General features: G+C 36.4%; 6 protein-coding genes and 1 pseudogene across 7 annotated transcripts; 4 read left to right on the forward strand and 3 right to left on the reverse strand.

Annotated features, from left to right (window-relative positions):
- The first annotated feature begins 1,557 nt into the window (after window positions 1-1,557).
- LOC120156424 (probable xyloglucan endotransglucosylase/hydrolase protein 28) lies at window positions 1,558-4,030 on the forward strand. Its single transcript, XM_039167735.1, has 4 exons — window positions 1,558-1,891; window positions 1,986-2,086; window positions 2,464-2,672; window positions 3,361-4,030. The coding sequence occupies exons 1-4, from the start codon at window positions 1,696-1,698 to the stop codon at window positions 3,845-3,847; spliced, it is 993 nt and encodes a 330-aa protein (XP_039023666.1). The 5' UTR covers window positions 1,558-1,695; the 3' UTR covers window positions 3,848-4,030.
- Window positions 4,031-4,628: 598 nt separating this feature from the next.
- On the forward strand, window positions 4,629-9,814 carry LOC120156423 (RNA demethylase ALKBH10B-like). Of its 2 annotated transcripts, XM_039167734.1 has the most exons (10): window positions 4,630-4,752; window positions 4,786-5,276; window positions 5,307-5,316; window positions 6,041-6,121; window positions 6,497-6,591; window positions 6,727-6,844; window positions 8,106-8,225; window positions 8,385-8,497; window positions 8,584-8,738; window positions 8,898-9,814. In XM_039167734.1, the coding sequence occupies exons 1-10, from the start codon at window positions 4,668-4,670 to the stop codon at window positions 9,601-9,603; spliced, it is 1,974 nt and encodes a 657-aa protein (XP_039023665.1). In that variant the 5' UTR covers window positions 4,630-4,667; the 3' UTR covers window positions 9,604-9,814. The 2 variants fall into 2 exon arrangements, with proteins under 2 accessions (XP_039023664.1, XP_039023665.1); XM_039167733.1 differs by having other exon boundaries at window positions 4,629-5,276.
- Window positions 9,815-10,495: 681 nt separating this feature from the next.
- On the reverse strand, window positions 10,496-12,213 carry LOC120156504 (purple acid phosphatase 3-like). The gene is made up of 6 exons (XM_039167813.1): window positions 11,977-12,213; window positions 11,713-11,869; window positions 11,467-11,580; window positions 11,260-11,387; window positions 10,980-11,176; window positions 10,496-10,891 (listed from the first exon to the last, which is right to left on the reverse strand). Exons 1-6 carry the CDS (start codon window positions 12,145-12,147, stop codon window positions 10,675-10,677), a joined length of 984 nt encoding a protein of 327 aa, XP_039023744.1. The 5' UTR covers window positions 12,148-12,213; the 3' UTR covers window positions 10,496-10,674.
- On the forward strand, window positions 12,202-15,291 carry LOC120156465 (60S ribosomal protein L34-like). The gene is made up of 7 exons (XM_039167786.1): window positions 12,202-12,230; window positions 12,690-12,753; window positions 13,763-13,904; window positions 14,010-14,089; window positions 14,779-14,888; window positions 14,995-15,130; window positions 15,175-15,291. The coding sequence occupies exons 1-6, from the start codon at window positions 12,202-12,204 to the stop codon at window positions 15,086-15,088; spliced, it is 519 nt and encodes a 172-aa protein (XP_039023717.1). The 3' UTR covers window positions 15,089-15,130; window positions 15,175-15,291.
- Window positions 15,292-16,864: 1,573 nt separating this feature from the next.
- LOC120156466 (zinc-finger homeodomain protein 14-like) lies at window positions 16,865-17,380 on the reverse strand. The gene has a single exon (XM_039167788.1). It carries the CDS (start codon window positions 17,378-17,380, stop codon window positions 16,865-16,867), a length of 516 nt encoding a protein of 171 aa, XP_039023719.1.
- A 444-nt stretch (window positions 17,381-17,824) lies between these two features.
- Window positions 17,825-18,664, forward strand: LOC120156467 (putative clathrin assembly protein At1g25240; the record flags this gene model as incomplete). The annotated part of the gene is made up of 1 exon (XM_039167789.1): window positions 17,825-18,664. A coding segment is annotated over exon 1 (840 nt), but the record flags the coding sequence as incomplete, so codon positions are not given.
- A 1-nt stretch (window position 18,665) lies between these two features.
- Window positions 18,666-21,603, reverse strand: LOC120156468 (annotated as a pseudogene).
- Between the last annotated feature and the right edge of the window lie 6,101 nt (window positions 21,604-27,704).

Genomic DNA, 27,704 nt, shown 5'->3' on the forward strand with positions numbered 1-27,704 from the left:
TTTTTGTTGATGGGATTCAAGGTGGATGGCGCAGCGGCCACCTTTCACGCTTTTGGTTTTGGTTTTTCTTCGTTTCCATAATTGCCCTCTCCTGGTAATTAGATTTTTTTAAATAGCGTTTGGTTCATATGAATCCGCGTTTGGTTAAATCCATAATTCTTGAATCAAACATCACTTGAGTGTGCAGTCATACCATAGGAAAGTCGTACTTTGGGGCAAATCAGTAATATGTGTAGGACATTGAAGGGTATTTTAGGAATCATGTGACACGCAGCGCCGCGGTGGGGGCGGGTCTCTAAAGCAACGAAGCGTTCCGTTCCGTGTTGAAAATCAGTTCTACCTCATATATTATATATTTATTTAGCTCTGATTGATTTAATTAAAAAATAAAATTTTATAGATAATGTTATTTAAATTCACATAATTGAACTATTAAAAAATAAAAAATAAAAATCACATAATTGTAAGATAACATCACTTTATGTCAACTAGGATAATTTTATTGAATACTGGACTAAATCTACAAATAAATTTAATTTTTCTTAGTGTATTATTCTTTTGAATTTACAAGTATATGAATCAATCATTATTACATAGATTGAAGGGAAAATTAATTGAAGATGATAGAATTTAAATCAAAATAAAATTTATAGACATTTCATGTATGACTTACGTAGATCTGAGTCAAATTTAATACGTAACATCATGATAATTCAATTTCTATCGACTCTTATAATGTCTCGTTAGCTTCTTAATTTAAATTTAAATTTTAAAAGAAATGTTTTCATTAAGCCCCAAAAGTCCTAATGATCATTATCTTAACCCCTAATGATTTACATTTATCACACTTTCTTGGCATTGCTCAGTGCTCACTATCGTCATTGTTCACTTTTTTATTATTATTCTATACTTATAATTATTACAAGTTTTGACAATCTACACTCACTTTCCAAGCTTCAAAGTTCAATTTTCAAGCTTTGGAAGCCTTGAAAGAGAGGTAAAGTGTCCTTAATGAGCTGTATTTAACAAGTTGACCCTTTCTTATACTTTAAAGCATATCTATCATTCTGTATATATATTGAATCCAATTTTATATCTTTAATTAATTTTTAATATAAAAAATTAAATCAATATTAAATTTTAGATTTGATCTTAAACAATTTATTTATAGTAAAAAAATTAAAACATGAAAATTAGAAAATAAAATTAGTCTTGTAAAGGACTGTGATAAGTTGGTATTGGAAAGTATTTTTTTTTTGGATAATTGGAAAGTAATATTGAATGGACAAATACAATAAGAAATTAGAAAAAACAGGAATACTCAAAGTAATTTTTCTTTTAACTTCATTTGAAATTATTAATATAAAATTGTTTATTAACGTTAAATTACTGGAAAATAAATAAATAAATAAAAACAAGCATTTTTGTTTTTAGGACATGCTTGCAAAAGGGTTCATGCCTACTGACCATGTCCTGAAGTCTGAGTTCGTCCGACTCTACTCTGATTTCTCAAACCTCCTTTTACCAAACCATGAATATTTAAGACCCAAATTTATTATTTTTATTTTTATTATCAATATTATTCCTTTCTTCTTCTTCTTCTTCCTTATTACTCATTTCTTTCTCTTATATAATCTCTACTTTCAAAGACCTAAAATTTTACAGCCAAATTCCAAGAAGCAAAAAACCAAAAACATGGTGATGAAGTTATATTATCTGGGTTATTCTTTGTTTTTGGTTTTGGCTCTGGTTTCTGTTCTTGCTTCTGGGTCTGAAAAAGGGCTCCCGATTCTTACATTCGATGAAGGGTATAATCAGTTGTTTGGAGATGATAATCTAGTTTTACATAGAGATGGTAAAGCTGTTCACTTGACTTTGGATGAGAGAACAGGTTTGTTTCTTTTTAGCTGTTTTGTTGTTCCCCCCTCTTTATTGTTTCATTAAAATCACAGATATTTGTTTTGATGGTGGTGGGGAAAAAACAGGGTCTGGATTTGTTTCTCAAGACCTTTACTTGCATGGTTACTTCAGTGCTTCGATCAAGTTGCCTGCTGATTATACTGCTGGAGTTGTGGTTGCATTCTATGTGAGTTCATCTATGTTCTTGATTAATCCTTTTTAATAATCTCATGGTTGCTGTTTAGTGTTAATTAATCTTTTTTTTAAAATTATGATAGTGATTAAAATTCTGATCAAGCTAATTAGACTCGATGAGTTTGTCACTGTTTTTCTTCAAAAAAAATCCCAGATTTCTGTTCATGAATGCGATCAAAATCCACATGGATATGACTATGAACATGTTAAAGTTGTCTCCGTTGATTGAAATTTATGATAAATTCCAGATAGTTTTCCCTTTCCCCAATATGTATATTGCTGCAGAGATTTTCATTTTCAAGGAGACGACTTCTGGAAAATAAATTAAATGAATGTCCTAAAAAGGGATTCTTCTTTTATTGATAACAGATGTCAAATGGTGATATATTCGAGAAGAACCATGACGAAATAGATTTCGAGTTCTTGGGTAACATCAGAGGTAAAGATTGGAGAATTCAGACCAATGTTTATGGCAATGGAAGCACCAATGTTGGCAGAGAAGAAAGATACAATCTTTGGTTCGATCCTGCTGATGATTTCCATCAGTACACCATTCTCTGGACTGATTCTCACATCATGTAAGCATCGAAAATCTATGCCCAAGTAACTCGTATTCAATGAACATGGATACCGGAATATTACGCTTTAAAGATCCTCCGAATACATGTGTTGAGACTCGCATCTCGAGTCCGAATATCATAGGCTCTCACCATCTCATTCTGTCCTATGATCCTGCTGATGATTTCCATCAGCTCGCCATTCTCTGGACTAAACATGTAAGCGTCGAAAATCTATGCCCAAGTAACTCGTATTCAACGAACATGGATACGGGAATATTACCCTTAAAGATCCTCCGAATACATGTGTCCAGACTCGCATCCCGAGTCCGAATATCATACACTCTCACTATCTCTCCTATAATTTGTTGTCGTGTTCCTTTCCATTTTCCACTATAGGTTAAATCCTTTAGTTTTCATCTCTGCTCCAACCACAACAATTTTTAACCACTGAAATGTATGATTAGCTGTTCTGAAGAGTATGGTTTTGATGTTGATGTTTCTACTGTAATGTAGGGTTGGGTTTCTTATTTTGGTATGTTCATTATATTACACAATGTGAACTCTGGTTTTTTGCTTCTAATGGCATCCCCTGTTTCATCCCTCAGGTTTTTTTTTCTTATAATAGCATAACTAAATTGTCCATTTATCGTGAATGAGTGTCGGATACGTGTACGTATTTGACATGGATATGTTTTTGTTTTTGCAGATTTTATGTAGACAATATCCCCATTAGAGAGTTCAAAAGAACAGCTGCAATGGGTGGAGATTTCCCCTCCAAGCCAATGTCTTTGTATGCTACAATATGGGATGGATCCGATTGGGCTACCAATGGTGGCAAATATAGAGTCAATTACAAATACGCTTCTTATGTAGCTGAATTCTCCGATTTGATCCTTCAAGGCTGTGCGGTTGATCCGATCGAGTTTTCGTCAAAGAGGTGCGACAACGTTCCAAGTCGGGAAAAACTCATGACCAGAAGCAAGATGGATAGCTTTAGGAGGAAGCACATGACATACTCCTATTGCTATGATCAAACCAGATACAAAGTCCCTCCTCCCGAGTGCTTGTTCAATCCCCAAGAAGCTGAGCGACACAAGAAGTTTGATCCGGTCACGTTTGGAGGAGGTAGGCGCCACCATGGGAAACGAAACCACCGCATCCGAGCAGGCCGGTCCGAGGCTGATTCCATTTAATAAAAATAAGACCCATCATGATTTAGTTGGGGGGGGATCAGTTTTGTGTATAGAGAGAGGTGACAGCAGATATACAAACGTATATTCCACGTGTTTTTAGGTTTCCCAATCCATTTTTATCATTTATGTTACCTCTCTATAGCTTTTACAGATTGGGGTCAATAAAATACTTTTTTTCCTTCTAAATTAGAAGTTACATCTTCTGTTACTTATTTATTTAACTCGATAAAATATATCGAGTAATACACAAATTATTTAAAAAATAATTTATCAAACTCTAAAATATAAATATTCAATAAAAAAACGAAGTTTAGTTTTTGATTGTAGCCACCGTTTAAGACCATACACATGATTGCGTGATCTCTAAGCCATTTTTGCTCTTCTTGCCCTAAATCTCTAGTTTTCTTTTAAAAAAGGTTTCTTTGGCACACACGTTCGTGTGTTGAACCACTGTAGCTTCACACGCACAACACAAGCAAAGACTCATTTTCCCCCAGATCTGACTAAACTAGCCTACCCCAATTTCAATATTTTATTTCGTCATTGCTTTCTCTCCTTACTCACCGACACCCTTTTCCCATTGCGAATCTTCCATTAGATCGGGTTAAATCCAGCAAACAAGGAAATAAAAGAAACTCATTTGTTTTTTGTTTCACGGAATTGTTTTAAAGTCGAGTTATTTAAGAGTTACCGTGATCCGATTTGATTTTAAGGGATTTATATCAATTAGATCCAGATTACGGGTATTTTAGCTCATATATGCTCTTTTAGTAGTCTGGGTTTATTGTTGGATTGAATTAGGGAGATTTTTTCTCTCTCAATGGCAATGCCATCGGGAAATGTAGTTTTATCTGATAAAATGCAGTTTCCTGCGCCTGCAGCTGCCGGATCTGGAAGTGGCGGCGGTTCTGGTGGAGTCGTAGGTGGTGTTGGTGGAGGTGCAGGTGGAGGAGAGATCCATCAGCACCAACTCCGGCAATGGCTCCCCGATGAGCGTGACGGCTTTATCTATTGGTTGCGAGGGGAATTCGCGGCGGCCAATGCTATGATTGACTTCCTCTGTCAACATTTGCGTGAGATTGGTGATGTCGGAGAGTATGAAGCCGTCGTAGCTTGCATTCAACAAAGGAGATGTCATTGGAACCCCGTGCTTCATATGCAGCAATACTTTTCGGTTGCTGAAGTTTCGCAGGCGCTTCAACAGGTTTTGTGGAGACGGAGACAAAGGCATTATGATCAAGGGAAGGTTGGGGGAAAGGAATTTAGAAGATCCGGCATCGGGTTTAAGGGGCATAGGATGGAAGTGGCTAAAGAAGTGCAGAATTCTGGGGTGGATAGCAATGAGAATTCGACTGTCACCGCAGTTTCGGACAGGAACGAGAAAGGGAGTGAGGAAGTTAGACCGACTGGTGGAGTTGCAAAGACGGAGGATAAGGGCACGTCCTCGGTTGTCACAGAGGATAAAAAAGGTAACTACTTGGCTCATGTTTCTTTTTCACATGTTTTACATACATTGTGGTGAAATTGAATGATGTATTATATTGTTAGCTCGATATGTTTGGTCATCTGTTTGTGATGGAGACGAGTAGAATTTGTATTTACTTGCTTAAAAAGCACGGTGTTTCTGTATATGCCTGCTATCTTGGATTAGGCAAATTATCCTAAACTAGAAAGTAATAGTTTGTTTTTTGGTAAATTTTCTATTAAAATTGAAGGATTTTAAAGCAATGTTTTTTAATTGGAAATTGCTATCACATTCCATATTTGCTAATTGGAATATTCATATACCTACATACCTAACTAACAGTTGGGGATTGTTAAAAATATATAAGAGGCACGCATTTAATTAACTTGTTTGCAATCTTGGAGAGGATGAAAATTCATACTTTATTACCAAATCTTGTAGAGGGTAAATAACTTGGAGTGTCATGTTGTGAAAAGTGTTTGTTTGACATACTTTTATCTTTTAAGGTATCCCAATAGAGACTTTATAAATTCAGTTAGAATTGTATTTTGGCATGGGACATTTTATATCAGTTCCGAAGGCAATCATCCTGCTTTTCCCTCTAGCTTCCAAGGAATTTTTCTTTTGTTCTTGGCGAAGGTTCTTTTGATTCATTTTAAGCTTTCTTTGTGATACCACATTGGCTAATAATCTTTAACTCTTTCATTGTAATTATGTATCGTACTCAGATTTTAGTGCCAAAGCTCATGCTGATAATACAGAACCCGAAACTCAGGATGTAAATGGAGGATACACATCAAGCTATAAAGGTACCACCTTTTACTTTTGTCATCGGTTACCTTTGAGCTCTTAGAAGATCCTGAACTTGGAAGCTTCTCTATGTATGAGTATCAAGTGCACATTTAAGGTTCATTTGATTCTTTTTTGGGCCAAGACTTGAACCTTTCCAAATTTATTTGTCCATTTTTAGAAGAAAAAATAAAGAAAACCATCTCTTTCTAGGAAGGGTGAGAATTAACTGGGTAAGGTATTTAGCTATTGCACGTTGGATTCAATACCTTCACCATATGTTGAATGCTTGAACTCATATTTCAGGTTTTCTGAATAATTCCTTAGCGGTTTAACACTAATTTCACTATGTTCTGTCATATTAATATTTTTTTTTTCTATAAATGATCTTTTAGGGAAAGATTTACATTCCTTCCAAAATCAGAATGGAAAGGAGAATGCTATGGCTCCAAAAACTTTTGTTTGCAACGAGATGTTTGATGGAAAAATGGTAATTCTTTAGAATTGTTATGATGATATTTTGTGAAATTCTGGATGAATAAATAGCTTCTTGCTTCTCTCTTTCCCCCACCCCCTTCCTCCCCTACTGTTTCAACTTCTTATAAGCCTGTATTTTTATGTTAAGGTCAACGTGGTGGATGGGCTAAAATTGTACGAGGAACTGTTTGATGAGAAGGAAGTTTCAAATCTTGTCTTGTTGGTAAATGATTTAAGGGCCACAGGGAAAAAAGGACAACTTCAAGGCAAGTAATCTTGCAAGTTCATTCTTTTTCTTGGTCTAGCTAGAAGGAAAAACTTTCAAAAATGACATTTGTTCCTTGGAAACTTATACTTGTTGGTTACTTTTATCTATAGAGTCGATTTTTCAAATTTCTGATGCAATGAGAATGGAAAGAAATAGGAATAATCAATTCCACATAAAGAAAAGTTCATATTTAGTTATGTGATGTATCCTTTACACGAGTCACCTATTTAGTGTGGAATGATATCTGAGCTGTTATTCCTTTGGACTTATGTTTTAAATGCATGCATGGGTTGACCATATGAGTGGTTGGTCAAAAGGGCTCATAGCTTGGCTATCCTATTGGCAAACATGATCTTCTGACCTTTATGAAATTGTATTTTCTCACTAGTTTGTTTCCGAGTAGAACTAGACCATGATCATTGAATATAGGTCTCAAAATTGAGCTATTTGCAGGTTGGGTCAATCTTGTGTTATGTAGTTAATATTACAGGCCTACAGCATCTCCTGCACTAACTCACTTTACCTGCATACTGTAAATCTTGCTTCATTTTGTTTATCTATTACTATTATTCTTGGCTCTTGCATGCTATACCTTCTTGGAACGGATAGAAATTGAAGGTTATTTTATGTTTGGCTCCATTATAACATGTAGGTTTTTCTCTATTCTAGCACTTTCTAACGAGCATAATATCAATTGCCTGGGATTAACATGATGAGTACATTGTTTATTATAATGACAAGACAAAAAAGTGTTAGAAAAAGGACATCTTGGTGGCGGGCATCGGAAAACTCTGTTTCCTTGAACCACTTGTGAGGGTATACATAGCTTAGCTTGCGTGTATCATTGAATAATAAGAGAGGTGAATAATCGACGACTTTTCATGATGATCACGGTGTCTGCCTGCATGTAAATTGACCGATGCATGTTTATTTTGTTGTATAAACCTCAGCTTAGAACTTAGTTCTGTAGGGCCGTCATGATAATTAGCCTATAAAATTGTATTAGAGTCTTGCTTAGGTTGGAATTTTTAACTGTTTAGCGTGGTTTCCCTTACTATGGTGCAAGAAACTTACTTATGTTGAGTTAAGCTATCCTAACTGCCAAAAGAAAAGTGTTTACAACATGATAATATTGGAAAATAAGACCTAGACAAGCCGAAAAGGACTAACAGAATAGCTGGTTCCCTTTTACTTCACATTTGTTTGCATTCTGGTATCAGTAAAAGCTGAATTGTTAAGTAATACTTTACGAGAAGCAGGTCAAACATATGTGGCTTCAAAAAAGCCAATGAAGGGACATGGTAGAGAGATGATCCAGTTGGGCCTTCCAATCGCCGATGCACCTCTAGATGATGAAACTGCTGCAGGGACTCCCAAAGGCATGTTTCTGTGAAGTGCCTTCCCCCATCCCCCAAACACACACATGTTCAAAGAAAGTAACTAAATACATATTTATTTAACGACTGATAAATGCTTTTAAAATTCTCTATAAAGTATCTATACATCAATTGCATTCTAATTTGATTGAGCTTTACCAGAGCGGAGAGTCGAAGCCATTCCCTACTTGCTGCAAGATGTTATTGAACGTTTGGTTGCCTTGCAAGTTATAACTTCAAAGCCGGACTCTTGCATCATTGATATATATAATGAGGTAGGTAATGATGGTGCTTCTGGTGGTTTTGCATGAAATGAGCCAAGGTTAATACTAATACTAGGTTTTTCTTTTCAAAATTCAAGGGGGATCATTCACCGCCTCACATATTACCACCTTGGTATGGGAAACCTGTTTGCATCATGTCCTTGACCGAGTGTGATGTTACGTTTGGAAGAGTAATTGCATTTGATCATCTTGGGGACTTTAGAGGCTCTCTAAAGCTTTCTCTTGCACCGGGGTAATTATTTAACTGTTTTCTCTCGATCCTATCACTTTCACAACCCTTCAATGTGCTTGGAGAACAGTGCATGTTTAAAAATAATATCTATATAAATTTTTCCTGTTTACATATTTTGATCATTTTCCTAATATTATCTGTACCATAACTATCATGCAGTTCTCTCCTTATGATGCAAGGAAAATCAGCTGATTTCACCAAACATGCACTTCCCTCCGTCCGAAAGCAACGTGTACTTATCACGTTTACAAAGTATCAACCAAAGAAATTCATGACTGACAACCAGAGGCTTCCCTCATCTTCGGGTTCTCAGCCTTCAAAATGGGGTTCGCCACCTAGCAAATCACCCAATCATTTTCGCCCTTCTGCCGGTGCCAAGCCTTATACAGCAATACTGACAACGGTGGTATTCCCAGCCACACTAAATCGCCCACAAATTCCTCCTCCAAATGGTGTTCAACCTTTATTTGTGCCCGCTCCAGTTTCTCCTGCGATACCTTTTCATGCTCAGGTTCCTATACCACCTGGATCAACTGGGTGGCCGGCTCCTCCTCCAATGCATCCTTCACCTCGCCTACCTATCCCTGGCACTGGAGTTTTCCTTCCTCCACCAGGCTCCAGTAATTCATCAGCGCAGGAGTTAACCACTGCAACTGAACTCAATGTCCCGGCAGAGACAACTTCCCAACTAGAAAAAGAGAACTGCATTGGGAAAGCCAATCTTCATACAACTTCAACTAATGGGAAGTTGGATGAAAAATCTCCGAAACAAGACTGCAATGGAAGTGAAGACGGAACTGGCAATGGGATAGCCGTGAAGGAAGAACAACAATGTGCCGATAATAATGTCGAGCAAACCTGCTAGTAGTTCAGTTCAGAGAAAGAGGGAAAGGAAAGGAGGTAGCCAGGTAGGCTCTGAACTGCAACAAGTTTAAGGAGCGGCAACATTTGAGACTTACATGTTTTTTTTTTTTTGGTTATCTTATTATATGAAAGCACACGCTAGGTGGATACTCCATATCCTTAATTTAACTTTGGTTCTTATTATATCTGGTTTACAAGTTTTGTTACGAAATTATTTGTAGGCTACTCTGTGAGACTGAATTCCCCCTTTCAAATGTATACAGGGACTAAGAGCAAAATTAGACCTATTAAAATATAGAACTATATTCCAGAGTTCATCCGAATATTCCCTGGAATTATACCTTTGAAAGACGTAACTGACAACTGGAAATACTGCAATTATACCTTTGAAAGACGTAACTGACAACTGGAAATACTGCAGACATTCAATCATCAAACCCAGAATATAATTTTTTTGAAGGATCAATCAGTTTCATGCTTCTGGTTCTCTTCTTTGTTTATTTTAATTAACAAACGAAATCCACTAATTAATAAATGCTTTGCTGACTAATTTTCTCCACAACAATCCCTCATGAATCATGCTTGTGATATCATTCATTAAATAAATTCTAAATTTATGTTGACTAGTCTCTTGAAAATAAAAGCACAAGGACTAAATTCTAAACTTAGAAAGAATACGTGGACTTGAAACATATTGTAACCTATAATAATAACGGAGCCTTAAGTCCAACTAACGTGCCGTGAACAAATTCCTTTGCCTTATGAGTCTAGGGTATTAAATTTAATTATCAAACTTAATTATTACATAAAACCCTACCGTTTAAGTACATGCTAATAGTCATCACTGAGACAGATAACCAAACACTTGGAGCATGAAGCAACATAGCTTAACTTGCAAATCAACCCACATAATCTTAATTTCACAATCAATTACAACAAAATAAAAATTTAGTTTAATTAAAAAATAACATCCAATTAACAGATTTAAAATTCGTATCTTAACATCAATACCGGAAAATTAAATACATAGTTAAATATTATCAACATTAACAAATTTTCTTCCTTTGGTTGCTTAGATAGCCAAAGAAAGTTGTTTGGAAGTGCTCCATTTGTGCAGAACATCACCAAAAACATCATAGAATTTAATGTGGAGTTCTGTCTGAGTCATCTCCACCGACATGAAACCTTGTCCATCATGATAGAGTTTCATTTCTTGTGGATTATTCCAAGTACCATCATCTCCCCTCCATGCCCTTGACCCCCCTCCACTTGTCATGAATTGAATCCCACTAGGACCACAATCACACACTTTCAGTATAATAATACATATACATACATACTACGTACGTATACGAATGTATGCATGCATGCATGTACCTCTCGATGCTGCTTATATGCTGTAAGCAATGGTCATGCCCATTGATGTAAAGATCAACATCGTATGCCCGAAGAAAAGGAAGAAGATGAACGGCAAGCTCATGTGTGTTCCCATGCTGTCCAGCACTTTTGATTGTATGGTGTCCCACTACTATCTTCCACTTTGCAGTCGAATCTCTTAGACCCGATTCCACTTCCTATATAAAAACGTCACCACCTTATCGAAACTACGATGTTTATATTCGATACATATTCAGATATGAATCATATGATATTTTACCGTTAAGAGATTGTTGAGGTAATTCTTTCTGGGTAATATGCCGTTCCAGTCATAAACATGTTCTTCTGAATCAGTGAAGTAGTTGGACACGAATGGTGTAGTGTCTACAAAGAAAAATTCTGCCATTTCTGCCAATAAATAATGAGAAAAAATGTTAAAAATGTTAAAATAAATAAAACATATAAATAAATGTAAAAGCTTAATTACCAGGTCCAGCATTAAGGATGAAAGATCGTAAACAAAGCCATCTGCCATCCATCTTTCTAAGGATGGGGCTCAATTGAGCCTCAACGTTTCCCCTGTAATCATGATTACCCAACACTGCAACCAAAACAATTTAATTAAGATTACTGTGATGATACTATTTTTATTAAAATAAGTTAAGATATTGTAAAAGTCGAGAGATTAAATTGAAAATACGTTACGAGAGAGAAGGTGATTGAAGATTAGTACCAGTGTACCATTGTTTTTGCAAGCTGGGAGCTGTATATATATCAGTGAAGGATTCGTGGAATGCCGGATCGTCGACGCCTGTCAATCCGTTTTCGTAAAAGTTATCTCCGGTTGAGATTACGAAGTCGATATCTAATTTCTCTCCGATTACTCCCATCTGCAACACACATATGATTTTGTGTTAATCATGAATAATTTAATAAACATTGATTACGTTCTTCATAAAATAGTTTTAAGAGAGAACAGAGAGTAGAAAACAAAGACCTGAAGAGCAACTAGAGATTGGTTATAGAGTCCTCTTCTTCCCCAGTCTCCGAGCACCAAGAATCTTAGCGACCCGTCTGGTTTCGCGGTGTGTTCAAAGCGTTGAAGCTCCGCCACACACGAGACGACGAACAACCCAAAAATCAACGTGAACACAAGCGTTCGCTCCATAGCTTTCTCTTGGTTGAAACTTTGGAGAAAATGAAAAACAGATCAGAAAGCGAGATGCGACTATGGAATGGAATGCAGACAGGGTATTTATAATACGAATGTTTTTAAAAAAAAATAAAAACAAACTAAAGATTCTAGGCTAACATTGCGTATAGTAAAACAAATGAACAAAGTTGCCCATAAATCACCAAATAATGTAGTTAACCTGATTGTAAGACTTACTTAACAAAACGAAACTGTAAGGTCTAAACCAGTAATTATCCCTTTCGACCCCCAAATTGTACACATATAACTTTATTCAATATGTTAGGGTTCATATTCCTTGATAATTAAGATAGCCACGTTTTTCGCTTGATGATTTCTTTTAAGGAAAATTAACTTAGCTAGTAAGGATGGCGAGATTAAGATTATTTCAGTAAAAATAATCGAGCTAAAAGAAATAAAAAAATTTAAGAGTTAAAATGATAAAATTAATAAAGTTAGAGGATCAAAAGAAACCCGAGTGCTTGAGCTTCTGGCTTGCTTCATGCATGTAAAACCAGGTTTAGTTATGCAGCAATCAGCAGGCACATGGCTGATGGCATCGGCACTGTGTCTGTTCATGGGGTCTCACTTCACATGCCTTTCCCCACAAGCCATAACGACGTGCATGATGAATCACATCCAGGATGCATTTAATACTTAATTTACACCATTTTTGGATTCATTTTGATTATGTTGATGTTTATTATAATTAAAAAACGAAAACGACGTGCATGACGCATGTAAATGACTAATAATAAGAGGTTGTAAAGCATAGTGTTATCCTATCCAGTATCCGCTTCCATGGGAGAGATTCACTGAAACCTGCTGCAATCAGTATGATACTCTCAGCGCTTATCCAAATCTTGGGAACCCTGGTTTCCTACAACCTACCAACAGATAATCCCCAGAAAATAGTTAAATATTGAACAATGATATGAGGCTACTCAACCACTGCAACCGTCAGCCAACACTATATTGTTTTATATAATATCATTTGGACGATTCTGCCGAATATGGATGGATATCACAGAACTGTCTGATTGCCCATCCTGTTATTTTCAAATAAAGTAGGCTCCAATAATGTAGCCACTGGTTTTGCAGAGTTGGCTTTATCATGATTATCCACTTTGATTGAGCAGTGACCACTGTCCAATGCTCATTTATGTAAAGATCAGTATTATTGGCCTCAAGTTTTGGATAAAATTGAGTGTTATTTGGTAATTTGATTTTATGTTATGCTTTGTAAGTAATCCATTTGAAAAAGGTATAAAGTAGATGGTTGAACCATACTCAAACGATTGTTTTAATTATTGAAATTTTAAACATTACAAAATGTTCATTTAACTATAATAAAATTTAGGTTACACAGGGATTGAAATTAATTATAAATTCGGAGATAAAATTAGAAGATTCAAAAATTTGATAATCAATTTGAATGAAATTAGGAGTCGTTTGGTTGGAAATGTTTTTCCCGTTTTCTTGTGTTTGGTTCTCGTAAAACACGATGGTCAACGTATTTTGTTTTACAGTCAACGGAACAGTGAGAGAAAAACACGGTAAAATGACTTACCGTTTGGAGAAGGGTAAGTAGATTTCCATTGTTCTCGCGTCCCTTGCTCCACATAGAAAACAAATTTGTTCTCCCGTCCCTTGCTCCACACCGGAAAATCGATCGATCCAGTGGCCTCCTTCTCACCGGCGAGGCGGGCGATTCCGTGTCGTTAAGACCCCCGGTAAGTCTTGAAGTTCCAAAAATGATGCCGCTTCGGCTGCTCTGTTGTCGTTTTTTCTTTTCCAAGTATTTGCATGAAAATAATGATGGGTTTCTTTTTTAGAAGGTGGGAAATTGGTTTGTCAGACTACTAAGAAGAGAGCAAGTGGGCCTAAGTGCCCTGTTACTGGAAAGCGAATTCAGGGTGTAAGTTCTTTCACTTTTTTTTTTTTTTTTTTTTAAGTTGGAATTTTTAGTTCGAAATTTCATTTTTTTATTGTTAGGTTAATCAAGTAGGTGTGAAATGTAGATACCCTTTTGTTTATTTGGTTGCTGAAAATGATGATATTGTTATGTTCATTTTTCATGTTTGCTCTTGGAACTTTCTGTTTCGAATTAAACATTTATTAATGATACAGTTGAGCTTTCTTCTCTTTTTATACTTTTATGTTCTAAGCTCTATAGAATGTGAAATACTAGTCATAAATGAGATTTCTACTTTCTTTTGAGCTTAGTGTTGAAGTTGATAGCTTACTATGTTTAACGGTTTGAATTCCAGAAATACTGGTGTGTTTGTAAAAAATAGGAAATGGGGCTAAATGTTGATCATTGTAGTCATTTTTATTTGTTCACGGTGGAATGCTTTATTGCATATCAATATGAAGCAGTTTACGAACTGTGGTTCTTGATTTTATTATACTTGTTGTATAGCTTGTAGAAATGTAAAACCTTTTTTCAGTATAGGATGTTTGGGTTTGTTTTTTTAAAGCTATGACATATTTATTTTACATTTTGAGTGGTTATTTTATGATTCTCTCTGAATATGTGGTTGATTGAACTCAAGCAGCAAGGTTTTGAGCTTGTTCTCATGGCTTTCTTATACAACTTCTATGCAGATTCCTCACTTGAGGCCTGCTGAATACAAGCGATCGCGATTGCCTAGGAACCGAAGGACTGTGAATCGTGCCTATGGTGGTGTTTTGTCAGGCAGCGCTGTTAGAGAAAGGTACAACTAATTGCATTATTTACCAACTGATAACTGGTTATTGATTGTTTGTTTGAGGCAATTGATGATATTCTTATTTATATCTTCCTGTTTTTTATTATCCAAGGATAATCCGGGCCTTCTTGGTTGAAGAACAAAAGATTGTGAAGAAGGTTCTCAATATCCAGAAGGCAAAGGAAAATCAATCCTCAAAGAGCTAGAAATTTTATTGCTGATGAAAGCCGAATTGTGTTTGGTTTGTTGGACTTTGCCTGTTAGAAATTCTTTTTTGTTATCATGGTGGTTGATGAAAATGTGGAACCGAGTTTCTATTTATTTCCTATTAGTTAGTTTCTTACTGACCAGTTTGCTGCTTGTTCACTTGACGATAAGTTATCGTTTAATGATGGTGTTATTTTGTTGACGTGGTTTCTTTTATTAGGCACTAATCTTGCTTCTGTTTCTTCCTTGAACCCTGATGTGTCAACCCCTGATTTTGAATCTCCAAACCCTAAACCCTGGTTTTAGGTGTTTCGAGTCAACTTTAGCAAAAAGAATCTTCAGTTCTGGTTTGAGTTTCGATCATTGTAGACCGTTGCTCGGCCCGTGAAGGTTTGAATTGGTCTTATGTTTGATGGTATGGAGACAACACATTTGTTTAAGCCCTACTCCACCCTAAATGTGAACATTAAATCTATTTTTTTTCTGGTAAACTCTATTTTTCAGATATAATATCCTTGTACAAACAATACATATAACAAGGAATATGTCAAACCACCCTTCCAATATCATCCTATTTAATATGTTTACTTGAATTGATCTTTGATTGAATAGTTTTTTGTTAATTTTACACATTACCAGCACAATAAGTTCAGATTTCTATTCAAATCCTTTAGAGTAAAACCTTCTTTATTATAATTTTGATGCCAAATTTTAAAATAATTATTCTTTAATTGATCATTATTTATTTATGTTAATCAGATCTTTAATGTACTGATAAAAGATTATTTATTCACAATTAATATTAAATCTCGCATTAAATTTTGTATAATTATTTTCCATTTTTTAATTGAATATATTAATTTATTAATATTTCCCCTTGGATAAGGAAGAGGGGCAGATTCATGACTAGGTAATTACTACATGATTAAATATTCAACAAGTAATATTTTTATTTTTAATCAATTATTAATATTATATCAAATAAACCTACATAATATTAATTAAAAACAGATTCTAAAAACTGTTTTCAGAAAAATTAACCAAACAGTGTAAAACATTTTACAATGTACCATCTAAACACTGGAAAATATTTTCTAGAAAATGATTTACATTCCTGTAAAAGATTTTCCATATTTCATTTTCCGAAAACTATTTTTAATGAAACAAACAGAATGTTTAAAATTTTAAAGATCAATTTAAAACAAATGACGACATAGAACATATGATGTAATTAACTTCTAATGATCATGTTATAATAATTGGGTTTTTTTTCACCGGCCCTAAGGTACTTTATTGCTATGCCCTCGTCATCGAGGTGTCTTTTGGGGCAACTCTTGATGGTTTTTGCACTTTTTGGTTCTACGACTAACAGAGTTATATATCCATATTTTAATACATTTTGGGTTCTTAAGTCTTAACCATGGCTTCCTGTTCCATGATATTGGACCCATATACACAAATTGGTTTTTTTAGTTAGGTTGATTATAAGGTATGTCAACAATGCATACACTCCTGCTGATATAATTGTTTAAACCTAAAATTTTTAAGAAGAACAACACTCATCTAACTATTGAGTCACTTGATAGGTTCGATATTAACTTTCTTAAGGGCATGTAATGGGACATGTTTACTGTTGATGCAACATTTAATTGATGAAGTATTTAAGGTAACAAAACCTTAATAAACTTGCTAATTCCATGCATACAAGCAGTACATTCAAAGAGAAAAAGGTAACAACATGGAAATCAAACATAAAAAACTCTACGAAAACAACTTCAGGGAGCAGAATTCTCAGCTTCACATGCGGCAGTTGCCGTTCCTTTGAGGTAACACTTCTTGTTATTGTTCAACCACGTCTTGAACGTTAGCCTGCTAACACCGATCCGCTCGCAGAACCCGTTGATCTCCTCGTGTCTACTTTTGTTCCGCATGCTCCACCCAAGGCTCTCCGCGAATTCTCTCATTGCCTCTTTCTGTTCCGGACTGAACTTCGATTTCCTCTGCTTCACCTTCACTTCGTCCGAAGTAGACGGTGGTGGCGGGACAACAACACCGCGCTGCCGGGCCATCCTCTTCGCCTCTCTCAGGTTCATAAAGGGTTTGCCATCGGTAGATTTTTCCAAGTCTATTACAAGGACTTTCCTATGGTAGTTTCGATGGCAGCCGCAGGCTTCACAATGGGTACTGCTGATGCTGTTACCTTGGATGAACTCGGTGCAACCGTCGATCACGTAGCCGCCAAGTGAGCATGCATGGTTTCTCTGGCAGTCTCTGTAAATCTCTTTCTCCATCTCTTCTTCACTGATCTCTCTGCCGAGGGTTGAGACAAAAGCATGGAAACAAAATATTATATTGAGAGGACGTTACAAAAGCAGTAGATTCCTCTCATGAATGTCCGCAAAGTGGCACATTAAGGGCTAATGGGATAACTCTTACTGTCATACATTCTCGATTTCCTCGTGACGAGCCATTGGTGTAAAATGCAGCATTGTTACATTCTTCAAGGTCACTGCAAAGGCAATATCCGCGGCAGCAACCGCAATTTTAGTACTATGGCAATCCGTAACTGCTGCAAGCGTCCGATCATTGACGGTTGTTTTTCAATTTGGTTGAACAAATAAACAAACAAACAAAGAACTAAGCGTGGTTACAACTATCCAAAAGCTGATATAAAGGGACCCGTCACCTTAAATCTACTGTTTTATCTTCCCCTTTTTACCGACTACTTGAAAAAAATGAGTATATGGAAGAGGGCCGCCGCTGCTATCAAAGACAAGAAAAGCCTAATCGTCGCCTATTTTTCTACGAGAAGTTCCCACAGGGATCTTGATTTCGAGGCTGCCATTATCAAGGCCACAAGTCATGATGAATACGCCATCGGTAAAAGCCATGCGCAGATGGTTTTCTGGTGTATTCGAGCTTCTCCGAACAACATATGTCCTCTCATTCGGGTTTTGTCTAAAAGGATGGAGAAGACACGGAGTTGGGTGGTTGCCATCAAAGGTTTGATGCTCATGCATGATCTTATTCATTGTAAGATCCCGGCCATTAAAAATATGGACGGTTTGCCGTTCGATTTGTCGAGTTTCGGAGACGGACATTCGAGTTTAAGCAAAACATGGGGTTTCAATATTTTTATTCGTCAGTACTTTGCGTTTCTTGATGAAAGATGTGGCATTTGGCTCGAGGAAGAAAACGAAACTGCAAAGGATAGCCCATTGATGGTTCAGCAGCTTTCAAAGCTTCGAAAATTGCAGCTTTTGCTCGATATGTTGCTTAAAATTAGGCCTCCAGCCGATAAAATGAAGGTTTGCTTAATTCTCGAAGCCATGGATTGTGTTGTCATCGAGATCTTTGACATTTATGGTAGGATATGCAGTGAGATTGCAGAGGTCTTATTAGAAGTACAATCCGTAGGTAAACTTCAAGCATCAATGGCGCTCGAGATTCTTCGAAAGGTAACGATACAAGGCGAAGAACTCTCTCGATATTTCGAATTTTGCAAGGAATACGGTGTTTTAAAAGCCAACAAAGTTGTCACGATTACAGCGATTCCAGAGGAAGACTTCGAGATGTCCCTCGACTCCTCTTCCGTCAGGCTATCCTCGCACCACGTCGTTTGGTGCTCAATGGCAAAGGATACATGTATACATTTGTGGTGCAACAAGCGGATTGCCAACCACCACAGCTCCATCGATAACATTGCTGAGGAGTTCCGGTACACGAGCAAAGTGGAATCGGAATGCCAGAAATATCCATGTCATAACCATTGATTTTAATGTCCATGCACTTCTTTGCTGTCTTCAATCGTTCAACGGAAGAATTGGTATTATCCTTTGGCTTCCTAGGCTTTTTGGTCTTCGGCATCTCCGGAGTAGCCTCGCTCTGCCTTTTCTTCAACTGAACAATTTCCTTACTAGCCGGTGGCTCTTCAACTCAGCCAACCACCCTCTCATCTCTTGTTGAAGAATCGTGTGGGCTGTGGCGGCAGCGGAATTGGCAACGAATGAGCCACCGAAGTCTCCAAAAGAACGCCAAAGTCTGGAGAAACAACCGGTAACATGTTGAAAAGTTCTTCCCTCTGGCCAATCCATCTATTCTTAACATAATTCATGGGGATAGAAGCCTCTGAAACAACACGGTCCCAACCGGTAACATGTTGAAAAGTTCTTCCCTCTGGCCAATCCATCTATTCTTAACATAATTCATGGGGATAGAAGCCTCTGAAACAACACGGTCCCGTGATTGAAAGGCAGCATCGGGAGTTACCATATGTTGGAGAGTAAGTTTCAGCAGGAAGGTGTGCCAACTGGATTGGTTTGTTGCTGCATTTTATAACTGCTTTCTGTTAAGGTTGTTAGGTGGTTAAGCCAGCTGTATATTGGGTTAATCTCACAGTGGTTAAGAAACAACTTCACGACAAATTTTCATTAAAGGATCTCGGGCTTGTCCACTATTTTTTAGGAATTGAAGCCGTGCATACAACATCTGTATTTTTTTAAGTCAAAAGAATGTGGAGGAACTGCTGCACAAGTTTAATGTGCAAGCCAAACCAGTGGATACACCTTACCTATTACTCCTAAGTTGAGTTCAACACATGCTGGACCCCCTGTGAATGCTCAACAGTATCGAAGTGCGGTTGGTGCGCTATTATATGTGTCATACCAGACCAGATATTGCGTTTTGTTCATAAAGTTGCACAGTTTATGCAGTCCCCCTGTGAAGCTCATTGGATAGGGGTTAAGAGCATTCTACGCTATTTAAAAGGTACAGTGGATTATGGGCTCTGGTTGACCAAGGGTCAAAGCCAACTTCAGATAAAGGCGTTTACAGATGCGGATTGGGGTAGTGACCCCGATGATAGGCGGTCTGTTTCCGGGTCTGTGTTTACCTAGGCAGTCACTTCTGTCGTGGAGTTCACGCAAGCAAAGGTCAGTATCTCGATCCACGGCTGAGGCCGAATATCGCAGTCTTGCTGATACAACTGCTGAGGTTCTTTAGGTAAAAGTTGTTCTCGTTGACATGGGTGTTGAGTTGTCGCAAGCTCCAGTTATATGGTGTGATAATACAAGTACTGTTGCCATGGCTGCTAATCCAGTCTTGCATGCTAAAGTTAAACATGTGGACTTAGATGTTCACTTTGTTAGGGAAAAGGTCACGGACAAACAACTTGTCGTCAATTATGTTCCAGCACACTATCAAATTGCAGATGTGTTGACAAAGCCGTTAATTACAACTCGGTTTCAGGAATTACGCCAAAAGCTCAATGTGTTCTCATTGCAAAGACTTCAGTTGCACAAATGTTGAGGTTCTTTATGCTTGAAGAAGTTGAAAAGCAGGGTGAATGTTGGAGAGTAAGTTTCAGCAGGAAGGTGTGCCAACTGGATTGGTTTGTTGCTGCATTTTATAACTGCTTTCTGTTAAGGTTGTTAGGTGGTTAAGCCAGCTGTATATTGGGTTAATCTCACAGTGGTAACTCAGCAACCAGCGTGGCTATATTAATAGATCTTCGGATCAAGGCTAAATACATTTTTCGATTAGCCTACATTCTGTTTTTCCCTTTACTTTCTCTCCTTTTATTTCTGGTTTTTGAACTGTGTTCATAACAGTTTTAACACCATAAGATTCGGATCCGGCATAGGAATAAAAGATTTCGTGTCTCGATCCCTCATGCTTGACATAAGTTGCAGACCGAGATGTCTTCCACAGGAAGGCTCATAATAACCCCAATTATGCATGTTCAACGCATCGTCATCCATGAATCTATACATAGTCACCGACAAAGAACAGAAAGATAAAACTTTTAACAATGACTCACGTTAATCCATCCACAAAGACATATATTCGAATTAAAACAATGCTTCGAATAACCAGATCAAAATACAGTCAAAGGCAGATAAACACGGCATTCATAATTCAAAGGAATGTCTAATAATCCGTTTGGTTTCCGAGAAAACAAAACTCTCAATAGGAGAAAAATCCCCCGATGAGCTAAATTTCAAGCGGCAGCTTTCACATTTCCGCAGATCCAATATAAGGAAACAAAAGATCCCAATCCCCAGTTGATAAACATGGCAGAAATGGAAAAAATCTAGGATTCCCAAAGCAACATAAATGGAAAAATATACATGATCCCAACAGAAAATGGAAACTATCAGATTCCAACAAGTTTCCAATTCCCCACATTTCCCCAATGTCCATTCTTTACGTGCATCGGAACCCATTATCAGATCTACCAATACAGACAAAAAACCCCACAAAGCAGAAACTTGAAAAAAGAGAAAGTTTGGATTTTTTATGGCAGTTTCAGGGCTTTCAAAAATGGAGACTTTATAATCATCCTTAGATCTCCTTTCACAAATTTCACCTTCAAAAGCTCAAACAAACAAACCAACAAATTTAAAAACAAAATACATTTAATAGTAGTACAAAGAATAAGTAAAAGGCCCATATATTCAAAAACTGTTAGAAAGAGAAAGCAAAAGGAAAGAGAAAAAAAGGAAAAAGGATGTGAGAAGAGAAAATCTTAGAGAGAGAGAGAGAATATGATGTAAACGACTCTTTAGGGTCAGCCTTTTCTGAATAGAGATAAAGAGGGATAGAGGAGAGAGAAACCTGAAAGAGGGAAAAAATAAGCAATGAAAGAGAGAGGGGGAGAGAAGCTCCGAATATAGAGATTTGAGAAATATTTAAATTTGAGAAAATAATTTCGGTGATCTAAAACGTTTTATAATATACAATTTTAATTAATTTTTTTAGATTTACAAAATAACCAATAAATTCGCAATGCGAACTCTAATTTTACAACACAGTTTCTAAATTCGCAACTTAGTTTCTGCAATCGCAACGCGAATTTCTTTCTCGCAACGCGATTTCCAAATTCGCAACACAGAATTTCAAATTCGCAACTCGATTTCTGAATACGCAACGCGAATTTCTTTTTCGCAACATAAGTTTCTTTTTCGCAACAAGATTTTCTAAATCGCAACACGAATTTTGTTTTCCCAACTCGATTTTCGAATTCGCAATACGAATTTTAATTTCGCAACAGCTTTTATTTTCACAATACAAATGTTTTGGGCATATAAACTACGCAGCAGCAACAACTCATAACCTAAATCCTTAAATCGCAACTCATTTCATCTCATCTCTCACTCTCTCCGGCGACATCCGTCCTATATCCAACGACATCCTTCCCCATCTCTAATTTTTTTTACATAATTTTATTTCTATATAATTTTTCAATGATTTCTCTCCCAAATTATCAACTATCAACTTAATAAAGGTATGTTTTTCTCTAAGTTAGTGATGATATCTAGTTTATAGCTCGTTTGTTTAGTAAATTAATTTACAATTTATAGAATGAAATCATCTAATGTTGATCATGTTTGGATAGATTTGTGTTTTGGAGGGTCATGAGAGAATGTTAATGGTGTTTTACAATATATGCCTTTACCCATGAATCTTCAACTAAAACTGTCATTAAAAAAGTTAACTTATGAAACTCTAATGTTACGTGTTGCAAAGAAATTGAATTTAGAGCCTCTAAGTGGATTTAGACTATCTTATCAGAGAAAATGTAAAGTTTATTTGTTAACCGACAATGAAGATGTTGAACGATTCATTGCTTACATTAGTGTTTCGCAAGATGATGTTACATTGTATGTTGTTGAACCTAAAAGTAGTGAAGTTGGGTCAGTAGCGGGTAGTAATCAACTAAGTTCTTCAACCCCAGTTTAGGGTGCTCACATTGTACAACGTTGTTATCAACCTCAAAATTTAATGGTTCCACCACAATTTCATCACTAAGAAATTTTTTCCACCACATTTCCAATACCAAACACAATATCAAACATAATCTCAAAACCCACAATCTTTCCCTAATCCAAATCCCAATCAACTTTCAACACCAAATCCCGATTTAGACGATGATGAGCCAACAGAAAAAATTGTGAGTACTAGTCAGTATTCGAAAATTGATATTGGCCAATACCCAGACTTTGATCTTGGTCAATACTCGGATTTTGATGATGTTTCAGAAGAAGAAACAGACCTTGCGTGTAATGATTTTGATATTGGTCAATATCCGAATTTTGATGATGAAACAGCCACTGCCGAGGAAGATGTTGTTGATGATAATGAGGAGGAAGTTACGACTGTGAATGAATATGTTGGACATCCATTCTATAATTCATATAACCCTGAAGAAGAAAAAAAGAAGTCCCCGAAGAAAAGAAAAAGAAGAAAATGCCAAGGGAGTATAACTGAATATGCCAGAATTACTTCAGATATCGGAAGAAGAGTTGGTAAAGATATCAGTTGATTGTTACACAAAAGTTATTCGTATCAAGAAAGATGATTGTTTTTATACAAAAGAAGACTTGAAGGTAACTTTGTATACAAAATGTGTAGAATATGACTATCAACTAAAAGTTAACAAATCAAGCAAAGATCGTTTCGAAACAAAGTGTATGATTGACAAAAATTGTACGTGACGTATGATTATAAAGAGGATAAAAGATTGTGAAATGTTTCAAGTTAGGACTTTTATTGATAAACATACATGTTCAAGAACCCAAGTTTTTCCTCACCATAGACAGACAAACAAAAAGGTTTTGGGTGGTTTTCTGGCTGAGTTAATGTTTTTGAATGGCAGGGTATATCGGGGATATGAAATTATGACTGACATGAATGCTCGGTTCAATATTAGTATCCCATATTCTCAAGCTTGGAGAGCCAAATGTTATGCCTTGGAATTGTTGAGGGGTCGCTAGAAGCAGCTTTTGCCCAACTGACGGCTTATTGTCACAATTTAAAGCTGAAAAATCATGGGTCGGTAACTCATATCAAAACAATTAGAGATGGACGTTTTGAGTTGTTGTTTATCACCATTGGTGCTACGGTTAGTAAATCAATATAATTTTGTTAACTCATTTTTGTTAGTTACATGCATTTCACATTTAAATGATTATATTTCTTGTGTATATTATTATTTTGTAGATTCGTTCGTTTATTACTTGCATGCGCCCAGTTATTATAGTTGACAGAGCACATTTGAAAGGTCGATACCTTGGAGTAAACTTATTAGTAGTAGCCATGGATGCTAACAATGAGATACTGCCAATAGCTTACGGGGTTGGAAAATTTGAAACCTCTGATTCATGGACATGGTTTATGGGGCATCTTAGAGATTGTATAGGTCCTATTAACAATCTGACAATCATATCCGATAGGGCAAACTCAATTGACAACGCTGTTAGAATGTGTTTCCCATATGTTTTTAATGGACTTTGTGGTGTTCATTTGTACAGAAATCTAAAATCAAGGTATGTTGGTATATAAAATCACAAATGGACATACTGGAAGGCTGTAAAAGCTTATCGGGAAGTGGATTTTAATAAGCATATAAATTGTTTAAAACGTGTTTTGCCTCAATGTGCTCAAACACCAGAAGATGTCAGTTTTGAAAGATGATCAAGAGTACATCAACTTGGAGCAAGATATGGTTTCATGAGGTATAATAGTGCAGAATCAATCAACGCTCTAAGTCTTCATTCCCGAAAATTACCCATTACTATGTTAATGGAGTTTTTTCGAGCCTCTATTCAACAGTGATACTACAAGAAAATAAACCATGCATGTATTATTTCTATAAATTCGTAACTTATAATATTTAATATATTTCACTAAGTATTATTTATTTAAATTTATATGAACATTGGAACGTCGTGTTACACCATGGACTGAAAAAAAGATAACGAAACGTGTTGTGAAGTCAACGTCATGGAAAGTTGAACCATGTTCAAACACTTTGTTTGAAGTATTGGATAATAACTTAAATGAGCTTGTTGATTTAAATGCAAAGACGTGTAGTTGTATGAAATGACAAACATATGGTTATCCATGTGGCCATGTTATAAAAGTTGCTCTTCATCTAAACCAAGATGATTCAAGCGCATATGCTATGGATTGCTACACTACAGAAGTATATCGACAGACTTATGCCGAGATTGTCTACCCTATTCCACATCCTTCTGAGTGGGACATACCAGATGACTTACAAACAGTTTTGCCACCAGTCATGGACAGAAGGCTACATAGCCGACCAAAAAATCATGATCGTATACCGTCTAAGGGTAAAGAGAAGAGGATATCGACATGTAGTCGGTGCAAGGAAAGTGGTCATATAAGGTTGACATGTGGATCACCAGTGCCATCACAATCATCTTTTCCTCTACCAAAATATGGATCCTCATCAAAATCCAAAGCTCATATGGTGCCAAGCAAAAGGAAATCGAAATCAAAATCGTAATCAAAATCAAAATCCCAATCACAACCGGCTTCACCTTTTGGGTCTTATTAACTTAGGTGATTTTTAAATGCAAACGTTGTATTATGTGTATTTTATGTGTGAATGCATACATTTTTAGTTAGACATGCATTAGTAACTTGAGTTTGAATATTGCTATGATCTGTTCAGTTGTGATCACTTATCAGATTGTTGTCTGTTATCTTTCTGAAGGTGTTTTCATTGAATTCGCAACGCGAAAGTTAAATTCGCGTTGCGATTGTTGCAAAAGTCAAATTCGAAACGCGAAAGTCAAATTCGAAACGCGAAAGTCAAATTCGCAATGCGAAAATCAAATTCGCAACACGAAAATCAAATTCGCAACACGAAAATCAAATTCGACACGCGAAAATAAAAATCGCAACGCGAATTTGACTTTCGCGTTGCGAATTTAATTTTCTTAAATGTGGTGTACCTTCAACATGTCTTTTTTGCCTTCAACATAATACAGATTGAAATTAAACAACAAATTAATTAAAAAAACAATTCTTATTTACACTTGGCATCACATTGATACATCAATTAGCCCCAAACAGTACATTCAAATGCTCTTAACAATAGGGAGCTTACATCCAAATACATTAATTTCACACAGCTCACTTGAAGGATTAACCTTCAGAAACGTTATGGCCATGAGATTGATTTTGTACACATCTAAAACCAACAAATATGAGCTAAAATTATTGATTTCTAGGTACTTAACCAAACATTTTCAAACCAACAAAGAGTATATATATTAACAACACTTGCTCAAACTTACCAATAACAAATGGTTGTTTATGCACTCTTTCAGCACGCGGATGCAAGTAGGCAACGTCTCGCATATATCTCTCTAGCCTTAAAATGCCGAAACCACAACCCTACTGCATCTCTATCTCTATATGTGGGAGGTAGAAACTGTTTATCTCCTCTCGTCTTACGTTCCAAGCACACGCATATAAGAGAACCACAATCCCCTCTGCTCCCAAAGTTTGTTGTGGCGCTGTCTCTTCTCTCATCATTGTAACTTTTAACTTATTTGGCTTCTTGTTTCCTGAATTAGTCCAATAATCAATCGCATCCAAGTATTTAGCCAAATGATCGCTCCATCCCTACAATTAATATCTTTCAAATCAGACGATGGTATGTAATTCAACAAGATGTCATATATTATCATCTTCAGGGATGAGAGCTGAAGTTCGACGAGAAGCCAACGACGACGTTCTATAACAGGGATAAACACCTGTAATCATAAATACTTATTCAATTGCGCACATCAAATAAAATTTATGAATATATTTAAATATGCAAAAATAAATATTAACCTTATCGACCTCCCACCACGCAGGATAAATGATAGTTTTTCCATTACCCAAAGCATATGAAGCGTCTCTCTGATCCTTCAAGTGAGCTGCGTGAAAAGGCAAAGACATAATAGTCCATCGCTTCTTTTTAATTTTCTTCAATTTCCTTATAATCAGAAGACGTGACACCTATGCATCAATATGTTGTTTTATAACAAAATACATATATTAGTGAATTTAATAAATTTTAAAAAAATAATCAAAATCAATATAAGAAGAATATAAGACTTACCCCCCATTCGAAATAACCATTCTCTTCAACCCCTAATAAAACACCCCACCAAGACCGCTTAAGAAACAAATGTATATTATCATCGATTTTGTATATGTCAGTGTAGCACCCCTGGCTCCGCTCATGTAGATAAAAATCAACTGCGGTCTTAGCCCAAAGGGTATTATCCATAATTGTGTCCGGTAGTGTGCTCATCTCGTATTGAGGAATGGTATTGGCCGGTAACTGATACGAAAATCAACTCTGATCCATCATATCGGGCATGAGAGGGGGTTTATCAATATCGACATAGTATGCCATGTGAACCGAGCTCTTCAACGGTGGAAAGGGCCTCTTAAACGATGGGAGGGACCTCTTGAATGATGACAGGTGAATTAGGCTTCTTCTTACATAGTCTTGGAACTACTGGGGTGAAAGGAGATGTAATGGCATGTCCACGATGTCTGATGCGTGAACCCCGTCCCAACGTAAACACATACCTTATCGGCCGCTAAAAATAAATTAATACATAAATCAGTAAATAAATAAATAAATAATGCCGAAAAAAGGTTATATTCATTTTTAGTATAGTATTAAACAAACTTACCTTATTGCGTTGAGTATGAACCTCATTCTGCAATGATAAAACAATCTCACATAGATCGGCTACCTCATCACGTACAATATATACCTCACCACGTAAAGCACCATTG

Source organism: Hibiscus syriacus, unplaced genomic scaffold, assembly GCF_006381635.1.
Source record: "Hibiscus syriacus cultivar Baekdansim isolate YM2019G1 unplaced genomic scaffold, ASM638163v2 tig00111220_pilon, whole genome shotgun sequence".
Taxonomy (NCBI): Eukaryota; Viridiplantae; Streptophyta; class Magnoliopsida; order Malvales; family Malvaceae; genus Hibiscus; species Hibiscus syriacus.

Bases quoted from the DNA above. Each gene is read 5' to 3' on its own strand.
- LOC120156424 (XM_039167735.1), top strand. From the start codon at position 1,696: ATGGTGATGAAGTTATATTATCTGGGTTATTCTTTGTTTTTGGTTTTG. The intron at 1,892-1,985 runs GTTTGTTTCTTT...GGGAAAAAACAG, and splicing joins GACTTTGGATGAGAGAACAG to GGTCTGGATTTGTTTCTCAA. The intron at 2,087-2,463 runs GTGAGTTCATCT...TATTGATAACAG, and splicing joins GAGTTGTGGTTGCATTCTAT to ATGTCAAATGGTGATATATT.
- LOC120156423 (XM_039167733.1), top strand. From the start codon at position 4,668: ATGGCAATGCCATCGGGAAATGTAGTTTTATCTGATAAAATGCAGTTT. The intron at 6,592-6,726 runs GTAATTCTTTAG...TTTTATGTTAAG, and splicing joins AGATGTTTGATGGAAAAATG to GTCAACGTGGTGGATGGGCT. The intron at 8,739-8,897 runs GTAATTATTTAA...ACTATCATGCAG, and splicing joins AAGCTTTCTCTTGCACCGGG to TTCTCTCCTTATGATGCAAG.
- LOC120156504 (XM_039167813.1), bottom strand. From the start codon at position 12,147: ATGGAGCGAACGCTTGTGTTCACGTTGATTTTTGGGTTGTTCGTCGTC. The intron at 11,581-11,712 runs GTACTAATCTTC...TTTTGGTTGCAG, and splicing joins GCAAAAACAATGGTACACTG to TGTTGGGTAATCATGATTAC. The intron at 10,892-10,979 runs GTACATGCATGC...TTGTGGTCCTAG, and splicing joins CATATAAGCAGCATCGAGAG to TGGGATTCAATTCATGACAA.
- LOC120156465 (XM_039167786.1), top strand. From the start codon at position 12,202: ATGCGACTATGGAATGGAATGCAGACAGG. The intron at 12,754-13,762 runs GTCTCACTTCAC...AAGGGTAAGTAG, and splicing joins GCACTGTGTCTGTTCATGGG to ATTTCCATTGTTCTCGCGTC. The intron at 14,889-14,994 runs GTACAACTAATT...TTATTATCCAAG, and splicing joins GGCAGCGCTGTTAGAGAAAG to GATAATCCGGGCCTTCTTGG.
- LOC120156466 (XM_039167788.1), bottom strand. From the start codon at position 17,380: ATGGAGAAAGAGATTTACAGAGACTGCCAGAGAAACCATGCATGCTCA.